This window comes from Calidris pugnax, unplaced genomic scaffold, assembly GCF_001431845.1.
Source record: "Calidris pugnax isolate Ruff unplaced genomic scaffold, ASM143184v1 scaffold17, whole genome shotgun sequence".
In the NCBI taxonomy this organism is placed as follows: Eukaryota; Metazoa; Chordata; class Aves; order Charadriiformes; family Scolopacidae; genus Calidris; species Calidris pugnax.
Window position 1 is genome coordinate 12,557,635 of NW_015090794.1, and position 23,897 is coordinate 12,581,531.

Here is a 23,897-nt window from a genome sequence, read left to right on the forward strand (position 1 = left end):
AGGGAGAGAAGCCCGGCGGGGCCGGTGCCCCTGTACCCCCGGGCAGGCCGCTGCTGGAGGCGTAGGGACTCTGAGCACAGCGGGCGAAACGTCGGAGAAGTCCAGCACTACCCACCGCCCATAAGAAAAATAAAAGGGATGGAAATAAATCCTCGGTTAACTCCTTGAGGGAGGACCTCGCTTCTCCGTGCAGAGGGAAGGTCTGGGGGGCTGGAGCGTTTGCTGCGGAGAGAAGAGGTATGGATGGAGGGTGATGTGGGCCGGGGAGAGGGGGAGGGAGCCCTGGGCTGTCCGCAGCGGCCAGGAAAGGCTGCTAAAAGCTCACAAAGCTTCAGCTTTTGTACCCTCAGCAGCGCAGGAAAGGGTTGAGACGGGAGGATCGGGGAGGGCTGGAGCAGCGGGCACCGGGATGAAATTTAATCGGATGGAAAGCGAGGTCATGTACTTGGGGAAAGACTTTCTGCTGTAAGGCGAGCGCTCTGGCCTCACCGAGGTGGTGCCGGCTTGCGGAGAGGACGGCTGGGAGCTGCCAGCAGGGCACAGCTGTGAGAAGAGCAAATATGATCCGCTACCCGGGGAGAGGGAGCCAGGCCGGTACAAATGTGTGTGTTTCCAGTCACCCCTGCTTGGGAGAGATGAGCTTGTGCTGGAACTGCCTGTTCTCTCTGCTGTCAGGAATGGTGAGCCCATTTTAGAGGAGCTGAAAGAAGCCAAAAGAGAAACGATGATGGGGATGATGTTGGGGATAATATTGTCCATCGGCAGCGTGAAAGGTGATGAGGTCATTCAGCTAGCACAACAACAAATGCCAATGAATAAATGTTAGTGGGAGGCTGGGAGGTCTTTAAGTGAGATCTTGGTTCTGCCTCTCCAAGGGGAGAGGGTGGAAGCTGTTAAGGCAGCGTTCAGTTGCTTTGAGAAAAGCACAGGGGTTTGTGATTGCTGCTAAATGGAGGGGTGGGGGGTTGGGACCCGAGGGAGAGCTCCAGGGCCTTGCAGGGGAGTGGGAACAGGCAGGCTGGGGTGGACACTGCTGTGCTGGCAAGCTCTGGGTCGTCTGCAGGAGTCACACTCAAGGTTAAACTTCTCCAAGTTGCCGCAAGTGTAGGTGTGTGCCCCTTGGCCCAAGGTGTCACTGGAAAAGTCGTTCAGAGACAGTCTCCGTGCACCAGTGAGAACTGGTGAGGGGACTGGCGGCTGTCACGTTCCAGGCTGAGCCTAAAATATCAGGTGGTAGACTAGGTCAGGCACAATGATTTTTAAATAGAAATGTTTTAAATGATAATTATAGTGGTTTGGGGCTGTATGTAAAACTCGTTGAGAAAGGCTTTGTGAATATGGAAGATATCCTCCTGTTTGTTCCCTTTCAACCCATGTGCTTGAAATGGGGCTTTCATTTCAGCAGGGGCCCTTCTGCTTTCCAGAGTGTGTGACTGGAATAGGCAGCAGGGGAAACCAGAGTAGGGGAAACCAGAGTGAGTATTAGGTAGCGTAATATATAACCACAGTATGTCATTCATTCATTTTTAGGAACTAAACAAGCAGCGTGGAAAGCACAGGCTGAAAACTTCCCTTTCTGAAAGGCTTCTCTGTCTAAATGTTGTAGTGATGTCCACGCGCCCCAGGAAATTCACGGAAGTGTTTAGCCATGTGCCTGCTCCCTTCTCCTTGGGCATGATGGGAGGAAGGAATGGGTAGGGAAGCAACGACTTCAGGAGCTGGTACGAGACTGTCTAGTGGTGTGGCTCAGTCCTCCTCAGCTGCTGTTGTATGGATAGTGGAGCTGTAGTGGCTGCGTCTGCTCGGGGCTGTGCTGAGGGACATGTTGGGAGAGGGGGTGTGCGTGTTTGTATGCTGAGTACCAGAAGAACACAGAATCTTCATGGTTGGAAGGGACCTTTGAGGTCATGGAGTCCAACCATACACACAAAAAACCCCCAACCCAACAATCTCAGGCACTAGAGCACACCCTGAAGTGCCACGTCTACAGATTTCTTAAATATCTCCAGGGATGGCGACTCCACCACCTCCCCGGGCGGGCTGTTCCAGTGCCTGACCACCCTCTCAGTAAAGTAATTCTTCCTAATATCTAATCTAAACCTCCCCTGCTGCAACTTCAGACCATTTCCTCTGCTCCTGCCATTATTCCCTTGGAAGAGGCCAACCCCCACCTCTCTACAGCCTCCTTTCAGGTAGTTGCAGAGGGCAATGAGGTCTCCCCTCAGACAGTCTCAGATCTTGCCACAGGTGTGACTAGGACAGTTAACAGAGAGGGAGCTTCTCTTTCAGAACCTGAGCCCTTCCTAGGAAGGTGTAAGACGGTGCTGAGTTTCTTGTTGTGTTCCCTCAACAGGTCCTGCACCTGAAATTCAGTTCTGAAATTCTGTTCCTCGTGATTCTGTTCCAGCTGGACCTCTGTCTCAGCTGCTGTTATGAAAGGAGGGAGGGTGTCTCTGTCAGCGCCTTGTTTTGGTTTATGAGCATGTTTTTGAAGCTCACTCCCCAATCAGCCATGCTTTCTGTGCATGGGAAATCATGCAGGGATGCAAAGCTTTCCTTCTGGATGGAGCACAACTGGCAGATGTGCTCTGGGTACACAGCTAATGCGCTCCTGTAGCTGAATGGCATTCAGCGGGGGGGCAGACCCTGGGGACCACTGCAGCCACACGGGATGTGTTTCAAGGGTTTTTGGGTCCTTGGCACAGTGCTGTCATCTGCAGAAGCATTCCCATTGCCAGTGCTACTCAATAATATAGTGAGAGAAGGGATGAAAGTAACTTTACTATATAGAAGAGTAGCTTTTTTGTCTCCTTCAGATGTGAATTTAGCAGATAAATACTTGTATTTAAAGGGTGTGGTTGATGCAAAGATCTTCCAGTATGAGGAGGAGGTTTTGGAAGGAGACACACAGACTTCTAGTATCTGCTCTGGATCCAAGACCACTTTCTTGCTTGTGGGCAAAGAGCAGTATGAAATTAGGTGTTCTACGTCTGTTTGCGGTGCCATTGTAAAGCCCTACATTTGATTTCTTATAATTGCTTTAATCAGGAGAGAATATCCTAGACTGAAAGAAGCTTACGTTTTTAAAAACTCTTTTTTGTTTTTTGTAGGGTCTGCAACGGGGCTGTGCATCGCTTTTTTTGGTATTACCACAGCTCTGTGCCGAATGTGCTGTGGGTACTGTGATAGTTTTTCTGTCTGCAGGCTCACATTTACTTTACATTGACATTTTTGCACCCAGCCAAGGAAAAAATTGATGGCTGCCGGGCGAGACAAGAAGGAAATGCTTTGGCAAGGGGGGTTGGACTAGATGATCTCTGGAGGTCCCTTCCAACCCCATATCATGCTGTGATTCTGTGAAATAGTATTTGCGTAATGCAGAGATTAAAATTTTAACAAAGGCAGCAGGACTGAATATACCTTTGAGGTTGTAGACAGGTGTGCCAGCTTCTCATCAAGCTGCCATGAGGTGTTCTCTCAGACTGGCCTGTGCAAAGCTGCTGGAAACGGGGAGGGCAGGAGGGTTGGGAACAACAAATAGATGCTGATACGCCTCACGGCTCTCAGCAGCAGGCAATGATGTTCTAAAAGGAAAGATTTTAATTCTGCAGTACTCCTCCCTTCTCCCCGATACACTGAAAGCGGTGGTTTGTGGTGGGAACTTCAGTTGTTCTGCAAATTGTTGGAGGTTTTTGGTTGGTTTTACTTCCAAGACCTGATTTTGCATCTGTTACGCAGGCAGAGTCCTCTAAGCCTGAAACCGATTGCCACTCCTGAAGGTTTCAGAGCAAGGCACCTGAGCACACAGGTTTGCAAACACAGATGTGTATGTACCGTTTTTTTTCTTCAAAAAGCCACATGATGAGCAACTTCTGCCTTGGCACGTGATGTTCACCTTGCTGTTTTCCTGTTGTTCCCAATCGGCACCTGGCGCCTGTCTCACAACTGCAGAGGAGCAGTGTGATTTTCATAAGCAGTGTCAGATCTCTGCCTGCTCTGCAAAGGCCGAGTCTCCTCCTCTTACCAAAGGGAACACAATGAGAACAGCTGCCGTAGGAAACCACAATCCATTTTCTCAACAGTTATGAAGTCTCTTGAGTCAGGGGGAGCGCAGTTTTTACTTCTGGCGTGAAACGCTCAGGGAAACCCTTGGCTGCTGTTACACTTTTGCTTTGGGCTCATTCATCCAGAGCTGCCTCGTGGCAGCAGTCTAAAATTTGTTGTATTTGTGGTGGTTTGAAGGCCCTGGGCCTGAAGTGCAGCAGGTCTGTGCTGGTTGGAGATCTGGGTAGAGGATGGAGGTAGGAAGGAAGCAGCTTCATCCTGCACATTTCCTGCGAAAGGCCTCACTTTAGTGCATCCATCTTTAGTCTGAAGTTTAGAGTGAGAAAAGACAAGACGTAACCCAAAAAGAGGGCAATGTAATTGGCATCTTAGGAATTGTGAAGAGCAGCTGCTGACCCTGTGTGTTCAACTTTGTACCTCTTAGTGTGATGGAACCTGAGATGATCAAAGCATGAAGAAATGAGCTGGGGCTTTCTGTCCAAATTAAGTAATATATTTCTCTATGACCCATTGTGATTAGTCAGGTATTAGTAATAGTTATGTTTCCTTTATCTTCTTTATGCATTAAGAAAATAATAATGGAATAATGCCCGGTTCTCTTATAGATAAAGAGAATTTAAGAGAAAGCCTTTGTGCTGAGATGGTGGTCCCTCTGCCCTGAACCAGTGTGCAGGTAGGCATTCCCTATTGTGTGTGTCCCCGGCCCTTCTTTCATACCCACCCCCGGCATTTGGAAGGAAAATCTTCCCTCCCTTGCCCTAGCAGGCTGGCTACCTCTAAACACTTTTGGAAGACATGTTTTTGGAAGGAACACTCTAACTTTGAGTTTACACACTTCACTGTTTCATCTTGCTTTCTGTCTTACAATTGTAAATTGTATCCATTGCATCTTGCTGTGGTACATGCCCATCTCGTGCTGTGGCTGGACTTCATCTTCATTTACTTGATGCATTGTGTGGTCACGGAGAAAAATAATTTTACTTACAGTCTGAACCGTGAGACACTTTCCTTGAGCTCCTGTTGTGGGAGTTAGTGTCAAGGCTGGGTCTGCGTGCCAAGGCCTTGTGCTGTCGTTATCCCAGCAGGTCCTGGTGCTGGGACAAGGTTGGGTGTGTGGGAGCTGCCTTCTCCTTGGGGTATATTCCTCTGCCCTGCCTGGGACGGGCGGTGGGAGGCTCGAGGACCTGTGTGGGCTGTGGCGAGAGGCTCTTCGAGTGCTGCTGAGGGGTAAATTAGGCTTTCTGAACTTCCCATGGTTTATACTAGCTCCCTGAAAAAAAAAACACCAAACCACAAACAAAAATACTCTCAGACTAAAACAACTTTCCAGATGTAAAAAGGAAGAACACGGAGGGTTGCTCTCTCTTGGGCTGTGTAGACGCAGTACGCTTCCCGCATCACTCCAGATCTCAGCCAGTATTGGGTTTGTGAGCACTGATGTCTCAAAATTTTATCTACTGCATGTTTCTTTACAAAAGAAGCCCTGTCAATTAAATCTTTTACCGAGACAAGACGTGGTGGCTGAGGCACGGTTACACCTGAGTACATGTTACCTGTCAAAGTCTGGGGACAGCAGGCACAATCGGCCCGCTCCCTGCAGGGACAAACTCAGAGCATCTTCCCACTTCTTACCTTTGCATCTTTAATCTCACAGAACCTCACAGTGCAAGATAAAATTAATTGAAGGTGTGGGTTTTTTTTCCCCAAACATGTTTTGAAGCACAGCTATTTGATTGAAAAGATACAGCCCCCTCCCTAGTTTGTGAGGGCAGCCAAGGAAGTGTATTAAATATAAGCCCTCATTGCTCAGAAATCCCTTGTGCTCCCTCCCAGAGCCCCACAGCTGGAGAGCAGGTATAATCTTTTAGATTATGGGTGAGTGAATAAGATTATTGTCCCGGGGAGAATTATTGTAAAATTGATTTCATTTAGGTCACGGAACAAAGAGTGTCACGTGGAAAGACTAGAGGAAAACTTAACTGTAGCCTGGCCTTCCTAGGGGCCAGACGGGCAGCGCTGAGATGGGAGCACTTGTCTTCTGCTCCCCCAGAGTCGTAAGAAACCCATCCAAGTTGTGCTTTACCTCGTGCCCTTCCAGTGTGGGTATGGGAAAGGGCTCCCCACCCTCTGCTGATAGCATCCCTGATGTGGAAGGCATTTGTCCACCCTCTAAGTCTTTGTGATCCTGGGGTGCTAGCGCTGTAGAGGCACAAATAAAGGCAAAAAATCAGGGCATAAACGCGGAGCAGTGCCTGGGTGAGCGGGTGTTGCGTCGAGGGGCTGGTGCTGGGAAGCACCACCAACTCTTGCCTGATTCAGCCAGAGCTAAATTTGCCTCCCAGGAGCAGAGGGACTGCTTTTTATGGCAGTACCATGTGTTTGCAGAGCTTTGAAAAATAAAGATTGGCTGATATCTTCTGGATTGGCTTGTTCGTATCTCCAAGACCCAGAACAGCTGCTGGCCATGTTTTCTCTCCTTCCCTTTTGGGTTGTTTTGTTGTGTTATTTTTATTTTTTTTTTTCAAGTGGACATGACTCAGCCCTTCCCTGCTGCTCTCTGAGTTTCCTGGTTTCTGAATAGGCTATTCTTGGGACAGCGGTTCCTGACAGATAGGAACAAGGGGAGCGTTGTGTTGTTTGGTTTTGGGTTTTTTTTGTCTCCTCTGGCCTGTCTTAATGCTCTGCTTTCCTCTTTCCTCCGATTTTTGCCTTGTTCCCGAATTACTGAATCATCCTAAATTGCTGGACGTCATCTGGGGCATGTTCTTGCCCTTGTACCAAAGGACACGATCCAGGCTATGATTGCACAGCACCACAGCTTTCACAGAATCCCAGAATGCTATGGGGTTAATCCAGGCTGTGATTGCACAGCACCAGCTTTCACAGAATCACGGAATGCTATGGGGTTGGAAGGGACCTCTGGAGATCATCCAGTCCAACCCCCTGCTAGAACAGGGTCACCCAGAGCAGGTTGCACAGGAACGTGTCCAGGTGGGGTTTGAATGTCTCCAGAGAAGGAGACTGCACCACCAGGGCAGCCTGTTTCAGGGCTCTGCCACCCTCACAGGAAAGAAGTTCCTCCTTGTGTTTAGATGGAACTTCTTATGTTCAAGAATTCTTATGTTTTGCAGCAGAATGATGGTGACACTCCTCAGAGCGTGGAGGGTTATCCTGGTTCGGACTCTATTCTAATGCTTTAAAACCCCCTCATTTTAGTCCCTCTAATTCCAAGGGATGGTGCTTGGCTCTCCAGTGATCTATCTTGAAAGGGGTAGGTCCAGGTGGAGAGCACTTCTTCATGCCGTGTCCGTGTGACACAGGTGATACGGTGACTCTCATTGCAGAGCTAAGGGACAGCACGCTACGGTTCAGATGGCAAAGTGTGAGTTTGGGTGCTTGCTGCCTCTGTGCATGCTTTCACAAGTAAGGGCAAAATAGAGACTATCATTTAAAAACAAGAAAAAAAAAGCTTTCTGATCGCTTAATTAGTTATTGCCCCCTTTCCCCCGGATGGCAGAGGCTGGAAATTTGAAGGATGCTCTCTCTGAAATGCTTGGTGATGCAGTCACACAGCTTCTTAACAGGAGGGCTTTTGAATTTATTCAGAAATTTATTCCTCTGTAGTGTGGGCTGGGGACAATCACCTTTGTGTCAGGTAGTACACCCCGGGCCAGGCGTGCTGGCCACCACTGTCCCTGTGCAGATGGGTAGTTGGAAGTGAACGTTGTGTCTTAATACGAAACAATCTTTGCTGGGTTTTGGTTTTACTAAGAGCAGAGCTCTTTCTGTCAAGACATGGTTGTGTGCGAGGGGGAAGTTGCCCGAATTGTGTATTTTCCCTTGAAAACACAGTTGGCTTCTTAAAAAAACAGAAGCACTCTATGTTTTCTCAAAGTCTGTGGTTACCAGGAGAAATTTCTCAGACAAAAGTACCAGAGGACTCAAAACACAAGGGTAGTGTTCTTCTTTAGCATCCCTCCACGTTTTTGGATATGCTGTATTGTTGTTAAGCCAACCAAGAGAAAAGCTTTTCTGTGCAAGGAGGCTTTGAGAACATTCACTGCCAGATTAAATTAGCCTTTCTGAGAATAAATTAGTTGTTGTGATGTAGGCAGCCCTGCTCACTGCAGCTGTAAAATCCACTCATGCTCCATCCACGGCAGATAACTTAAATGATAGATGCATTATCTGTGTTCGGGGTCGTGCTGTTAATTTGAGATTAGATTGCTGGCTGGTGATGAATGAAAAATCAGTCCGTTGAATTTTATTGATTTTTCTTCCAAACACGTAGCAGGCCACCCTTTTAAGAGAGGCAAAGGAGCCCCTGGGATTCAGTGCAGCATCATTTTGGGAGGAAACTACCAGCCAAAGCCAGTGTCGTACCTCTGATGTGGTGAATCTCTGACCTGGGATGCTTTTGTGGTCCTTGAGGGTCCCAGTGGCAGAATGGGAGCATTGGAGGGAAGGATAAAGAGTAGAACAGGGAGTGAAGGAGAGCGGTGGTGGTGGGATTTCCACGCTGCTGCCAACTCCTGACCACTGGATGAAGAGCTGCTGCTGGATGCCCTTTTCTTAAAGGCATGTTCCGTTTGTCTTCCAATTAACTTAGTGTCTTTGTTCTGCCTCGTGGTATATAAGGACGTGCTCGCAGATGAGGGTGTGTGCTGAAGGCTCAATTTGCTCTTCCCACCATCTCTCTGTGACCATTCAGCCCCTCCAAAATCTTCATGTAGCCTTTGAGCAAGAGAGTGAAGCTGGGACTAGAAACCATTTCCATTGCCGTTAATAAATCAGCTCTTCTCCTGGGCTGGTTTAGCTCTTCCACCAAGATGATGTCTATTTGCCTGTCCCCGCAAAGTTTGTGGCTTTGAGCTACAGGTGTTATTTTTGCCCCGCTCAGGGTTTCAGACTCCCTCTTGGATGCCACGGTTCAGGAAGCATTAGTGCGGTGGGAGCTCAGTTTTGAGCTGCCGATGGGCTATTCTGGTGAGAGAGAAAACCATTCCCAGCTTGTTTGGTATCTGGTGGGAGCTGCTGAGTCTCTGTTGGGCTCAAGAGAGGATTTCTGTCCTGCATCCTCCAGAGTAGCTGAGCTATTTACCTGCCCTGGGGGACATCTTGATATTATGTGCTTGAATTTTCACCTGTCCCAGTCTCATCCCCTGTTTGTGAGAGCAGCGACCCAGCCGTAGGACTGTTTGAAACCCTCTGACCAGCGATGCTCCTAGTTCAACAGTAGAGTGGTGAGATGTTGCCTGGACAGAGAGGCAGAGAAAGGGTTCAGAAAAGCTTGGAGCAGGGACTTGAGATGTGTTGCTGTGTATTAGGGCTGCTTTGAATCCAGCTACAGTGTCTAGATTTTCATCGAGAGATCTTCTGCTCGCTTCATATGCGGTTCTGGCGTCGCCGCTCGTCTCCAGGTGATGTTCCACTCGTGCCAAAACTAGGATGGTGCCTGGACCTGTGGCCTGCAGAGGTAGGAGGCCATCATCTCTCCTCCTTCGCTCTTCTTTTCGAAGCTCTGTGTGCCTGATTGCAGATTTTGCTGAACTTGGCTGGCTGATTTGTATCTTGGTCAATGTTCTTGTCAGATCTGCTTATGTTTAAGTGAGCCAGGCTCACGATGTGGCTTTGCACGTCCTCCTTATCTCCCCTGGCAGGACTGCTGTGTGTTGTCTCCGAGCAAGCAGTAGTGGCAAATTAGGCTCATGGGGAAACAGCTTTTGGGGTGATCTGAGGGACAGATATGTAGCAGCTTGTTATGTGGCTTTGTTCAGCAGATAGCTACAGAGTTTTGGGGAAGGGGTTACCAAGGAGTTGGCAGGAACTTGAAACCAAAGTCATGAAATGCTTTGGAGTAAAAATGACTTCACTGGCCTGGGAAGTCAGTGCAGACTAGCCCAGGCTGGCTGGAACTGGAGGGAGAAATGGGACCAGCAGGAGCTGCGTGTGTCCCAGTGCTCCCTCAGAGCCACCATGGTGCTGCTGGAGATGTCCCAGCACTGGGCACACTCAGTGGCTGGTGATCAACCCAGGGGATTTCCCCCTCTGTGAGCTGGGACTGTTGTCATCTGTCTTTGAGCCGCCCAGATGAGCTGGGTTTGGGAGCAGGGGGGTGCAGGGTGCCCTCCCCCTGTCAAACTGCCATGGGATGAGCGAGCCCCACGCTAGCCATGGGCCATCCCCAGAGAGGTCCTGGTATGGAAATGGGAAGGTCTGGTCACACCGTGGGGGCAAGAAGGTGAGTGGGATGAGTGGTCTCAGCACAGAGGACATGTTTTTGGAGGTGCATGGGTCCTCCTTGTCAGCAGGAGACCCTACACACACACTCCTGCTTAGCCCCAAACCACACCACAGCCTTAAATATAATGGAGTGACACAGGGTGCTTCTTACTAGTCCTCAGGATAAAAAAAAAAACCAAAGCAAGGTGACACTGTACCTGTTAAATCTGAACGTCAGCAGCTTCTCTGGCGCCAAGGCAGGGCTGTCTGGGAGGACAGAAAATGCTAAGGGTGTTGGAGCCTGGAGCCAGTCCTACAGCAAGCTGGTGCTGCAGCTCGGATAAGAAAACATCAGTACCACGATGAGTTTTGTCTATCACTTGGAAGGAAAAAGGATCTGGAATCGCCACCAACGTATTTGAAATCATTTCATTGTGTGGCAAAATCTGCAAGGGAATTCTGAATAGGCTCTTGGGCTCTGATTAATTCTGAAACTGAAATGTGGCTGCATCTCCACAAAAATGCTGATCCTCTATGACTCTAATTTCCTCCTCCCTTGGAGCTTACTCTGTTATTTAATGGAAGCCACACATCTAATCAGTTTGATTCAGCGACGATGGAGCTGTATTATTTGACTTTCTCTCAAAAAATTCTATAGAATGAGGGAGTAATGAAAAAAAAGGGGTGCATAAAGGAATAAAATATTTTTAGTATAGTTTTGGAAAGGAAATCTATAAAATCCCCAGTTGTGCTGTGAGTGGTAGTGGGTAATCATCCTGTATTCATCTTCTCCGTGCGAGAGCTGGGAGGTGCCGTGGAACTGGGCAGGGAGCAGACTGTGACAGCAGGGGACACTTGTTGGTGTAGGTGACAGAAGAGCAGAACTCGCCACCGCTGTCTGTGACAGTGCTCAACGAGTTGGTGGGCTCTGAAGGAATTTGGGGGGTCCATGGAGAAGCTCTGGGCTGTCTAATGTCTAAAACCCCAAATGCTGGGGGTGGGAGGGACTTGACGGGGGGGTCATTCTACCTTCCATCGCTGCCGAGCTCCTCCTGAAGCCTCTTAGGGGCTGCCATCAGAGGTGGGCTACGGAGCTGTGACTCTCTTTAATGCCAGCAACTGCAGAGCTTCTGCCCCATCTCCGCTGCGGGCTCTGCTTGCTGTGAAGCTTCTTGAGCTGGGTTTATTTTTTTGTTTGTTTAAATGAACAAGTCATCTTGCTGCGCTGTTAAGTTTGGAGTCACGCTAGAACACCAGCCTTGGAGCAAAACTTGGTTTTAGTTGCTCTACATTATTGCAGACTGTGTTATTTATTAACATAATTAACTAGATATCAAATGGATGATGTAATGCAGCATTTATTCTCTCGGGGGGAAACACTAAGTAGATGCACAGGACTCGGGGCAGCAGCTGCTGCTATCGCTGGGTGCTTTCCCATGGATGTTATCAAGTGTCAGCTTGGGCTGTTCATGAACTTCAGTGAAAGTCTCACAGAAAAGCTCTCTGGTTCCCCGGAGATTTGGCTTGCGGCACCCTCCTTTTCTCAGCCAAGTCTCTCTGGAGCAGATTGCTAAAGTGCAGAGGAACTCAGCTTAGTTTCTTTTAAATCACAACTTGGTATCCGTGAGAACACCTGGCCTGTTGTAGTCTGTCTTCTCTCCTCAGGGTGGGTCACCAGCTGGTGAGGTGTGAACAGAAAGCACCCCGGGAGTGTGTTTTCCAGGGCCAGCAGCAGACCTGCAAGGCTGCGAGTGTGCTGTGTGTTCAGAAAACTGTCTTTTGGGGGCTGAGCTCAGCTGCCCTGGTGGTCCAGAGCGCTCTGTGCACGTCTGAGCCTTCCCTGGTGCCCCTAAATTTGTAAGGGTTCAGTTTCGAAGTGTGGGGTGGTGGCCTCTCCTCCCTGGTAGCTCACAGGCTCCCTTCCAGCCCCTCTTGGCTCTTGTCGGATGTCACCACCGCCACGGCGAGCTCTGCCAGACGCGTGATGCTTCCCACGGCTGTGTGCTGCGGCAGAGAGCAATGAGCTGCCCCAGTTGGTTCATTTCGGCTGGTTTTTCTTTAAAATGTTCAGGTTTACCAGGTCCTGGCAACGCTGTTCCTGCAGCCCCGCTGTGGAGAGCCAGCAAGCACTTGGTCAGCCCATCTGGAGGCGAATAGCACTGGAGAGAATCCCAGAGGTGGCAGCAGGTCCCGACAGACGCTCCTCCCGCACGTAACCCTTTGTGGGTGTTGCAGATAAACCAGCCTGGTCTTAAGCAGGGGGGATTTTGTGCCCGGTTTTCCCAATATCCACAGAGAGCTGCTGCACCAAGCAGTAATTTGAGTCTCTGGCTGAGGACAGCTGAGCCTGGGCTGCGTCCTGGAGATTATCTGATTGTGCTTTGGATTTAATACCCTGGGAAACCTTGCTCTGGAGACAGCACCTGGCTTCCAGCGAGGATCCTGCTCTTAGTTGATTTGCCTCCTGGGTTACACTGGCACACGGAAGGTCAGACGACATGGCTGAGGCCCCGGGGTAAATGACTGCAACGAGGATGCTCCCTCCAGAGATTGACACGCTGTAGGGCAGAGTGGGGAGCTTTGGCTGTCTGCCGTAGCTGGATCGGACGGTGAATAACCTTCTCCTCGGGCAGTCCTTTGTGTTGAAGGACTGCTTCTGTCCTGCTTTGCCAGCAGAGATCTCCATCCCTGCGCCGGAGGAAGAGCCCGATCCTCCTGGAAGCAGCAGTTTTCTGTAGCTGGAATCTGGCTGCAGAGGAGTGGGGAGGAATCTGCTCGTTCTGCCAGCGGCCCGGCTGATGCCACACGGTGGGTTTGTGCTCCCTGGCAGCGCTGCCGGAGACGCAGGGCTTGCGCTTGGGGAAACGCAGCTGAGCCACTTGGGGGAAAAAAAGAACAGACCTCTCTGTTAGTCCTTAACTTCGCTCGGGGGAAAATAGAACAGACCTCTCTGTTAGTCCTTAACTTGGGTTTCCATCTGCTCGAGGGCGGTGTAGGCATGCGCCTTCTTGCTGCCTTGCCCAGGACCAGGATGATGTGTTGGGGAGGTGCTGCTGGGGTTAACAGTGGGATAAAGGAAGGGGGTACACGCTGCCTGGTCAAGGATTGCCAGGGCATCCTTTTTCTAAAGGAGGCTGCAGCCCTGTCTGCTCTTTATTCCTTCCCTCCTGGCTCTGGGGAGATGCTGTGCAGGCTGGAGGCAGCAAATGCGCATGGGAAGAGGCAAGGCTGAGGCGGAAGTTTGGCTCCCTCGCAGGGAAAACATCCCTTTTTCATTCTGCCTAAAAACTGGGCAGAAATACCAACTGATACTGCTTTTTCAGCAGGGATTTTTTGCCGTCTTTCCTTTGGAGGTAAGAGCTGTGCCGTGGATTGTGTGTGGTGCTTCCAAGAGCAGTGGGAGTTGAGCCCCGTCCCTGCGAGCTGTGTGGGAGCCGGCGTGTGCATGGAGAGGGCAGTGTCCCCTGGTGTGCTCTGTGGCACCGGTGGGATGAGCAGGTCCAGGCTGGGCTTTGGAGCTGCTGCTCAGAAACACAGGGCCGTTGTGATCGCCAGGGTCAGGGCATGGCCCTGTCCACCCCTCATCCAGCCCTGCTCGCTTCAATCCCTTCTTGCTACCCCCTTTAAAAGTGGGCTTTTGGTCAAATGATGTTTTGCCAGCGTCTCATCTGCCTTTTGTGCTCATACCTAGCAAATTTGCTTTCCTGGTCTCAGTATTTCCCTGGTTTTGGAGATGGTAGAATCCTGGGGCGCACAGGTAGCTTTCCCGGGGCTAGGAGAGCTGGGGTGGTGTTGGCCATAACGCTGTTATTTTTTTAAAGGAAAGAGGCTGGCCTCAGTGAGGGAGCCCAGCTTCTTCAGAGCTCTTGACTGTGTTTTTAAAGATGTGTTTATAGAAGCCTGGAAGCTGAAATTTGTGTCTGCTTGATGTGCAACGAAGCTGGAAGTGGTAGTATCCTTTTCTTTTATTTATTAGTTTAATTTTAGTGTGTTTTTACCTTTCCTAAGTTATGTTTTGGGGGGAGGAAGAGCTCCAAAAATGTGCAGCGGCAGCTTTTGAAGTGCCAACGTCACGAAGCGTGGTTGAGCAGCAAGCAGACACTTGCTTCCTGGAGCCACTTCTCGTGCAGGCAGAGCCAAGGCTGATCACCCCAGTCTCCAGTTTCTGGACCGCAGAGGGAGCGAGGACGACGCAGGCCGTGTTTGTGCCGGATCCTGGCGGTGCTGCGAGGCTGACTCAGAGCCTCACAGGGCCAGTGCTGCACCAGCAGGGCTCACACGTGAGTTAGACCTGCCAGGGACCCGCTCCGTCCTTCTCGGGTTTGTCCTGCCCTTGGTGATTTCATCCGGGAGGATTTCTTCTGCCCAGGAAGAACGGCCTTAACGGACCAAATCCTTGGATCTCCAAGCGTTGCAGGGATTATCTGTGACTCTCGTCTTCGTGGCATTCTCAGTTTTATGCTGTGTTAGCATATGATCAGCTTGGACCTCTTCTGGTGGTGTGATGTTCCTCCGGTCCCACTGCGTGCCACGGCTCAGTTGTTTTTGAGGAGCAGTGCCCTCCGTATCTGTTTGGAGAGCAACTCCGATGGGAGACCCTTCATCTCGCCATGAATCCCAGATCTGCAGTGATCCCGTGTGATGTAGCAGAGGGAAATACAGCCAGCGGGGAGCACTGGACTCCCCCAACACATCATCTCCTCTCAGTGCTGCTGGGAGAGCTTTGTGGGTCCCACTTTTGGATGTGGAATGGGAGCTGTGGGCTTTGGGGTATCGATCCCTAATTAACTAGAGCTGGGGTTGCCGAGTGCGGGAAGGAGGTGGATTAGAAAGCTTTGTGTTTTCTGAGAGCTGGGACTCTAGTCTGGAGAAGAGAAGGCTGAGGGGAGACCTTATCAATGCCTACAAGTATCTCAAGGGAGGGTTGAAGGAGGAGGGAGCCAAACTCTTTTCAGTGGTTCCCAGTGAGAGGACGAGGGGCAACGGGCACAAGTTGGAACATAAGAGGTTCCACTCAAATATGAGGAGAAACTTCTTCACGGTGAGGGTGACAGAGCCCTGGAACAGGCTGCCCAGGGAGGTTGTGGAGTCCCCTTCCTTGGAGATTTTCAAGACCCACCTGGATGCCGTCCTGAGTAACATGCTCTAGCTCTAGGCAATCCTGCTTCAGCAGGGGAGTTGGACTAGATGATCTCTATGGTCCCTTCCAACTCTAAAATTCAGTGAAATTCAGTGAAATTCAGTGTTTCCATATGCTGTGTGCTGCCCCGACAGCCCTTTGGCTCCGCTCACCGCTGTGGAGAGACCTCAGACAGACCTCTCGGGGCTGGGAGCTACGCCCTGATCTGGTGGGATCCAGAGACCTGCTGTTCGTTCTCCTCCTCTCCCAGAAGCTGCCTGAAGTGAGACTCTGGGTGGACCAAGGAGCACAAAACCAGCTGGGGGGGACACACATGGATGGCAGCCACAGCTGGGGTGGGCCAAGCCCTTTCTGCCCCTGGAGCTGTGATGGAGTCGTGCTCTCCCAGTTGTGCCCTGGCAGGGCTAACGGGAGCAGTGGGAATCCAGAACTTTTCTCTTTTGTTTCCTTTGGCAAATCCCCAGCCCAGCCTGTGAGAAGTCTCCCACGCAGCTGTGGTTTAGCCCCTCCTGTCCACACTGAATCCAAGCCACCCATAAAGGCCACAAGCTCCAAGATGGTAGGGGAAGGAGGACCAGGGAGTGACTGGGAGTGCCTGTGGGCAGGGCAGGTGAATCTCCATGGAGCAGTGAGACCAGCCATGGCTTTTGTGCCATCCCTGCAGCAGCACCACGTGCCAGAGAGCACGCCAGCACGGGTGGCACGTGAAGGGAGGTGTTGGGGTGTTGTCCCCAGAGAGGGAAAGGCTGATCCAGTGGGTCCCCTCTGTCCTCTGATCCTTGTTCTGCTCGGTTTGCCCTGCTGCCGGCCTGGGGGGGGGGGGGCTTTGATTGTCTCCTGTGTTTAACAGGAGCAGCATTTGCAACAGTTGTGTGGTGGGTTCATCTTCTGTTGTTAGTTTAAAGTAGAGGAGCCAGTAAAAGCTGTTCTTCCAGTTAAGAAGAACTAATCTGCATTTTTAGCTGGAAATAGCATCTCCTCTGTCCGTCCTTTTACTGGTAACCAACTCCTTTTGCATCTTACAGTCCTTGCTCCCAAAGGACCTGCACTAGACATTGATGGTTCCATCAGATCTTGAACTTAAGCCTGGTAAACTCAGCCTAAATTTTTTGTAAAGCTCTTTATTTTTCCCTTAAGTGTTCAACTGGTCTGTGAGCATGGTTATTCCAGTAAGACCTAGGGTGGATGCAGTTTCTGCCATCTTTGGGAATGTTTCTTCCCATGTTTGACCTAAGCTGTTTTCATGACACAGAAGTGCACTGTTTAATTTGGGCAGCTTTGCAATATGCTGGCAGGACGGCTCCTCGTGCTGGCGTGGGTGGCTGGAGATCCTGGGGTAAAGCTCAGCCTCCCAGGGTTGTCCTCTGCATGCCACGACGTCTCTGCTGTGAGCTCCCACCAGACTCCAAGTCCATCCCTCTGTGGTGGTGCCGTGGGCAGGGGAAGGCTCCTTTCTCTTCCACGAGGCAAGAGGGAGCAAAGTAAATCAGCTTCACCTAAAACTTGTGGGTAAAACCAGGAACAACCAGCTGCGAGAGTCCTTTATATGTGATTCTGGGGATTTGATGCAAAATACTGTTGTGGTTTTTGTTTAAAGGCTGGATCTTCCCAGTTCTACCTGCCTGTGCCTGGATACCATCAGCCTGCTCTAGCCCAGAAGGGTTCTCCCAACAGGGGCACCCTCTAGGCTCAGGGAAAATCTGCCTCTTTGCAGGGGTGCATCTGGGCTGCTTTGCTTTGGCCGTGTTGCTTTTGAGGGTGAATACTGCAGGGTCATCCCTTCCAGGGTGGTGAGTGATGCCATGGGGCAGCTCTTGTCCAGGGTGGAGGAGAAGCCCCAGGGAGCTCTGGGATGGAAATGGACTGGGACGGGTTCTGTGCTTCTCACATTCAGGTAGAAGAAAGCAGAGGAGAAGCAGCTTCTAAGAGGCTTAAAAGCAACAGGCTTTCTTTTTCCTCCCGGGAAGGGCACACAGCCAACGTCTTGCTCTTTACGGATCCCTCTTAATAAGCAGAATATTGCATTAAGAGTGGCTGAGCCTGCCAAGTGCCAGCAGAACAGCTCTGCAGCCCCTGCAGCCTCCTCCATCCCGGCGCACGCGTGGTTCCCAGATCCACTGGCCGTGGCGCTCGCGGCTGCGATTTCCTGCTGGAAATCAAGGCGGCAGGATTAATTGCTGGCTGGATCTGCGGCGGTTACTTCATCTGATGGGTGTTTCTGGAGCGGCTGGTGGAGCCACGTGGGTGGGATTGCCTCCTCTTGGTCTCCTGGGGTTTCTCTCACCAGCTGCTTTGATGGTGGGGGCAGTGGGGCTGGGGAGGGCTGGGAGATGTTCCGTGCTGGGAAGGCAGCATCCGAGCGGTAACGGGAGGAGAGCTGTTACACTACAAAAGCCGTGGGCTCAGCCGGCCTGCGAGGGCAAGGGAAGCTCCACGAGAGGCCAGTGTCCCCAGGTAAGGCCTTGAGGTTGCTCCGGTTGGGCTGGGCTCATCCAGGAGCCCTGCCAGCGTAGGGGCAAGAAGGTCTGAGGCTCCTGGGTGCTCAGGGCGGGTTGGTTGGCTGCTTTCAGAAGAGCAAGTCCTCCTTTTCTTTCCGGCGAAGCTAAAAAGAGCGCGGCCCAATTTGTAGCTTTGTAGGTCAGTGAAGGAGAAGGAGGGCTCTGCAGTGCCCTGCACTTCGGGTGCTTTTCTCCGCCGCGGCGGCTCTGCCGTACCCGCTGTGCGGGCCAGCTCTCCTTCCCCTGGCTCCAAAGGCAGAAATTGGAGAGAAAACCAGGAGGAAGATGCCCCCCAGCCACCTTGGAAGCTGTGTGTCTGTAACATACTGCTTAGGACCTCTGGGGAGGAGGTCTCTCCTCCTCCTTCTCATCCCCTCCAGGGAGAAATATTAGTCACTAAATTCGGACATCCTGGGGAGACCCTATGCCCGTCCAGGTTTTGCTCGTCTCAGGGTGATCAGCAAGGGGTGATGGTGCTCCTCCGTGGATTTGTGACACGATTAGATTTCCTGCCACCTGGAGGAGGCTGCTCGGAGGCAGGGAGCCTGAGCTAGAAAAATAGGAGTGGAATAAAGCGAAGCCAGGCAGGTTGGGGAGGGATGGGTCGTCCTTCCCGTGTGTGCTGAGGCCTTGGCTTTGCTTCACCCAGCAGCCTCACGGGCACCTCTCTGGGCACACCTGCAATGCAGGCAGGGTGGGCAGTGCTCGCTGCCCACAAAGGCTTGTGCTGTGGAGGTTGCCGTGCCCTGGGTGGGTTGCCCAGTGCGTGGCGTTGGTGCCAGGACCAGAGGGAGCCTTGCTGCCTCTCACCCCAAAGCAGTGACCCCACAGGGGTGCTGCCCGTCTCAGCCCCGAGCTCTCTGGGCTGAGCAGGGGGTTTGTGCCTCACCAGGGCTGTGGGGCAGCCTTGCTGGTCATGCCTTGGGGGGGTGATGTGGCAGCAGTGCCTGCAGTGGCCATCTCCTGGGGTCCCAGAGCCACCCTGGTTGTGCCCATGGGATTTTTTGCAGGCTGGTCATAGCCTGGGTACATTTTTCCTGCTCGGTTGGGAGCTGCTGGAGCGGGACTGGCTGAGAAAGCACCATCCTCGCAGCATGGTGACCCACCTTGGGTGAGCAGGACACCAAGGGGAACGGGACAAGCAGGGTCACGTTTGCCCTGGCCCTTCAGGGACAAAGGATGAGGGGGTAAAATAGGTGCTCAGACCCCGAGGGGAGCTTCTAGCCCTGCCCCTTGGGCTCTGTCAGCAATGTCACCGTGTCCCATGCCTGATGGCAGCCTTCCCAAGCAGCGAGGGAACAGCCTTTCATTTGTATTTCCCAATTCAGTCACGTCCTACCAGGTATAACTGAGCCAGAGCAAACATGGAAATCAGGTTTATTGATGCCATGGTGCTTCCTTGGTGTTCGGAGCGTGTCGGTGGGGCTTTTCCATGTGCCAAGGACGCGTGGCTTTGTGGTGGCCATCGAGGAGGTGCAGTGGGTGGGGGGTTCCTGCCCAGAGCCACTCTCCCCAAACCTGCACCGGGGAGGGGGGGGTTTGGCGTGGTGGCCAAGGGAGCACTGCAGCAGTGGCTTCTCTCCATCCCCGTGGCTCCTCTCCATCCCCATGACTCTCTTGCTGTCTCCCTTTGCCCAGGTTCTGTGGAATAAACCAGCTTCCAACCTACACCCCTCAGAAGAATTGTTATTCTCAGCTCTGTCCAGGCCTCTGAGCTCCTTGCTGCCAAGGACAGGTGAGTTTTACCCCGGGGCAAAAGAATATCTCCAGCAGTTAAAGGTGGTCTTACCTTAACTTGCTCGATGGGTGTATTTAAAGATGCTCTTAGGGGGTTTGCACCCTCCGCCCCACAGTTTGTGTGTCAGCCACCCCCTTGGGGCTCGGCCATTGCTGCTGGCTGGAGCTGGGGGGCTGTGGGTAGCTCTTCCCCACCATCAGTCCCCAGTACTGCCTGGCACGCTGGCCACGCGACCCAGAGCCACCCCCATGAGCTGCTGTGCACCACACGTGGGCCTCGGGGCCAGCAGGGAGATGTTACCCCTTGGGTTTGCTGCCTGGGTTGAAGCCCGTCCAGCTTTGGGGCTTGTTTCTGCCCACAGAGGGGGGGGCGGGCTGTGGCCATTGCAGCAGTGGCACCAGCCCCCAGACCCCTCCGTTACCTGCCACCTCCTTCCCCAGGCGCCGCGCTGCTCCGGGCGGGTTCCTGTGTCTCTCCAAAGGCTGGTGTCTCTCCTAAAGCCTTCTGTCCTTGCAGGGCCACCTTGAGCCATGTCCAACGACCCTCCGCCGCCCTACCCGGGGGGCCCCTCAGCGCCGCTGATAGAAGAGAAGCACGGCCCGCCCCCCGCCGCAGGTATTGGGGGTCCCGGCCGCTCCGGGGTGCCAGGGGTGACAGTGCTGAGCGGGCAGCAGCAGGGTGAGCGTGGCTTCCCGGGGAGCACAGCTCTGCCCTGCCGGGGGGAGGCACACGCCGGGGAGATGCCCGGCTCCATCTGTCACCGTATCCCCCTCTGGGGTGGCAGGAGGTCCCAGGGGCAGTGAGGAGAGCAGAAAGCCCTCCTCACTCATGGCCTGGCTGTGGTTGCTCCTGTGGGTAATGTGGGGTGAATTTGGGCTTCTTGTGGCCCAGAGGATGAGGTGTGGGGAGGGGGAGGACCCCCCCCATCCCATGTTCTGTCCCCTTTGCCTGGGGAATCCCCCCAGACCGCTCGGCCAAGCCACTGTCTCACACCAAGCTCTGCTGCCTCCTGCCCCAGCTGCTGACTCCGTGTTTCCTTTCAGATGGTGTCACCCCGGTCGTGGGACAGCCCCAGGGGGTCCCCATCCCCCCTCCTGAATTTGGGCCCCCCCCATACGAGCCGCCCTCACAGCCGGGGTTCGTGCCCCCCCACATGCCCACAGACAGCTCCGGGCCCTACGTGCCGCCTGGTGAGTACTGCAAGGGGCCCTGGGGAGTGTGTGTGTGTGTTGGGGGGACGACAACAGAGTTGGGGGGGTTGGGGTTGCCCTTTGGGGCTTGTAGGGTGGGTGGGGGCCACGGTGAGGTTGGCCCCAAGGCCATGCCCAAGGTGGTGGTGTGACAGCAGCCCCCAGCGAGCATCTGGCCTCTCCTGCCGCATGCGAAGACCTTCACTTGTGCACGTTTCTTGTTCCCAGCAGGTTATTACCCACCCCCAGGTCCTCACCCCCCCATGGGCTACTACCCAGCACCGGGCCACTACCCCTCTCCCGGTGGCCACACGGCCACGGTGCTCGTCCCATCGGGGGCTGCCACCACCGTGACGGTGCTGCAGGGAGAGATCTTCCAGGGCGCCCCTGTGCAGACGGTGTGTCCCCACTGCCAGCAAGCCATCACCACCAAGATCACCTACGAGATCGGGCTCATGAGCTTCCTTCTTGGCTTCTTCTGCTGCTTTGTGGGGTAGGTGCTGCAAGCAGAGCTGGGGCCTGCCGACAGCCCCACGGTGATGGTGGTCACTCAGCCCTGGTCCTGGTGGCCTCGATGCTGGCGGCCTTGGCCAAGCTGTTGGGCAGGGTGAGGACCTTGGCACTGAGGTGTTACTGGGACAGGAGATGGTTTCCTGGGGTGATGGTGCCTGAAGACCTGGCTCCTTCCAGGGCAGGGAAAGGTGCTGCCTCTGAAGGCTCAATGTAGACCCTGCCCTCAGAGCAGGTGCTGTTGATCCCCACAGCTCTGCAGAGAAACATGGGCTCTCCTTGTGGCCGGGGCCTGGCAGCAGTGGGGGCTGCCAGAGGGGAAGGGGACACTTGTCCCAGCCCCTTGCCCCCCGCAGTGGTGGTAGGTGGGGCCTCATCCCCTCCACGTGTCTCACCCTTCCCTCCATGAGGTGCAGATCCACTCACTAATGAGGCACTCACCCCTGGAGCAGCCGCACACCCCAAGGGGCAGGGTCCTCTCTGCTGCCCTTTGCAGCCACAGGGTCACGGTCGGGTCCCAGGAGCCCCCCAACCTGTGTCCCCGCTTTCCCCCCTGCCCGAGCTCACAGCTCTCTCTGCCTCTCCCTGTGCTGCAGGTGTGATCTCTGCTGCTGCCTCATCCCCTGCCTCTTCGATGACTTCAAGGACGTGACACACACGTGTCCCAACTGCAAGGCCTACATCTACACCTACAAGCGCATGTGCTAACGGAGCCCCCCCGCCGCTGGACCGACACCAGCCCCTCTCCCGCTGCCGTCCTCGTCTGCGCCTGCCCAACACTCTCCCGCTTAACACTCCGGTGGTGTGTGTGTGTGTATCCCCAGCTCCCTCCCTCCCACCTGCCCCGGGCCCCGGGCCTCGCTGTGAACGGCTGGATTGGCGATGGTGCACAGGGGAGGTGGGCCCAGCCCCCCCGAGGGTGTGTGGGGCTGCTCTGCAGCGCACAGGAGAGTGAGTGTGTGTGTGGGGAGTGGGGAGGGCATCCCTCTGCACCCCCTTACCCTTCAGGGTGGTTGGGAGTGCCCTCTTGCCTGTGGAAATCAGGGAGGAGCAGCAGCTGCTGGAGGTGCCCACCCCTCACTGCCCCACTGCGAGTGAGGGTGGGGAGAAGCTGCCCCCCAAGAAAGGGAAGGGGGAGCGGAGCAGCTCGCGTGTGGGAGGCAGCACAGCCCCTGTGGCACTTTAGGAAGGGGCCTGGTGGTGGCTCAGTGCCACCTGAGGAGAGGGGGAGGGCAGTGCCACGCGTGCCAGGTTCCAGCGTGGGTCACAGCCTGCTCAACATGGAGCTAAGCCCCTTCCCCAGGAGCGGCTGAGCCCCCTTCAGCACGGGGTGTGTGTGGGGTGGAACCGGCAGCAGCGCTGCACCCTTGATCAGCACCTCCGTCCTGCCGGAGCGGCCACCAGCCCTGTGGCCATGGCTGCTCCAGCTGCATGCGCCTCCTCCCAGCCCCTGCTGTGGCTCTCTGGGGGAAGCAAAGCCCCTGGCAGTTCCTTGCCCACCTGGCAAACCGTTAGCCAAAAAACAAACCAAACACCAACCCCACTGCATCCGGCATGTGGCTGCCTGCCCCGGCGCTGTAGAGTAGAGGCATTTGTTACCAGGCCCCAGCTCCAGGGGGCCTGGTACCTGGCCCTGCAGAGGCTGTGGGTGCCCACCCCCCAGCACCCTGTGGGGCTCCTCCTTGCATGTGGGTGTAGGGGTTCACTTTTAGCTCACTTGCTGTGGGGCAGAAGGAAGGGGGTAGGGACAGATGAGGGTAAAAAGGGAGCTGGGAGCCATTTTCAGCCTCTCCGTGGCTGCTCCCACTCCCTCCTCTGGCCCCCCTCAGCCCCCTCCCCTGGGACAAGCAGGGGGTCTCTGTACACAGGGCTGCAAACAGAGCTGGGCCTGCCCCGGCGGCTGCTGTTTGCTCAGAGGTGGAACCGTGGCACTAGTCAGTGTTTTTATGTAAATAAATAACAGACCCTGAACTCCGTGTGCTTTTTTTTCTTCTCCCCGTGCTCCACATCCACAGCAGATCTGCCCCCGGGGGGGTGAGGATGAGGAGGGCTGCCATGGGTGAGTCGTGGAGCACAACAGCATCAAGCAATGGAATAAGATCAGCAGCTTCCCCACCCCAGCCCCGGGCAGCACAGGCCCCGGGGGGGGAAATAGGAGCTTTCCCTGCCCATCCTGAACTGCAGCTTCCTTGCACCCCAATACTCAGCTGGAGAACCACCCCCCACCCCCCCAAAAACCTGTGTGGAGGAAGGCAGAGGGAGGGGTGCTGCCCTTACCAAGCCCAGGACCTTTCTGAGGGGCAGCCAGAGGAGCTGTGTGCCCCAGAGCACCCCCTGCCTCCGGGGAGGCATCACCCCCAGCAGAGCAGGGGCACCCCCAGCAGGGCAAAGCCCCTCGAGCAGGGGCAAGGGGGTCCCTTCCCCCTGGGAGCCGAGGGGGGAGCCTAAGGGGAGGCAGCAGGGCCAGGGTGGGGTGTAAGGGGAGAGTGTCTCGGGGAACATGTGAGTCAGGGAGAAGTTATCCCCCTGTCAGC

General features: G+C 53.9%; 1 protein-coding gene across 6 annotated transcripts; it reads left to right on the forward strand.

Annotated features, from left to right (window-relative positions):
* Positions 1-30: 30 nt before the first annotated feature.
* On the forward strand, positions 31-23,334 carry CDIP1 (cell death-inducing p53 target 1). Of its 6 annotated transcripts, none has more exons than XM_014936697.1 (7): positions 31-237; positions 4,671-4,738; positions 19,564-19,660; positions 20,180-20,278; positions 20,707-20,853; positions 21,085-21,346; positions 21,960-23,334. In XM_014936697.1, the coding sequence occupies exons 4-7, from the start codon at positions 20,194-20,196 to the stop codon at positions 22,069-22,071; spliced, it is 606 nt and encodes a 201-aa protein (XP_014792183.1). In that variant the 5' UTR covers positions 31-237; positions 4,671-4,738; positions 19,564-19,660; positions 20,180-20,193; the 3' UTR covers positions 22,072-23,334. The 6 variants fall into 6 exon arrangements, with proteins under 6 accessions (XP_014792183.1, XP_014792178.1, XP_014792180.1 ...); XM_014936692.1 differs by having other exon boundaries at positions 35-237; positions 21,082-21,346; XM_014936694.1 differs by lacking the exon at positions 4,671-4,738 and having other exon boundaries at positions 35-237; positions 21,082-21,346.
* Positions 23,335-23,897: the final 563 nt, after the last annotated feature.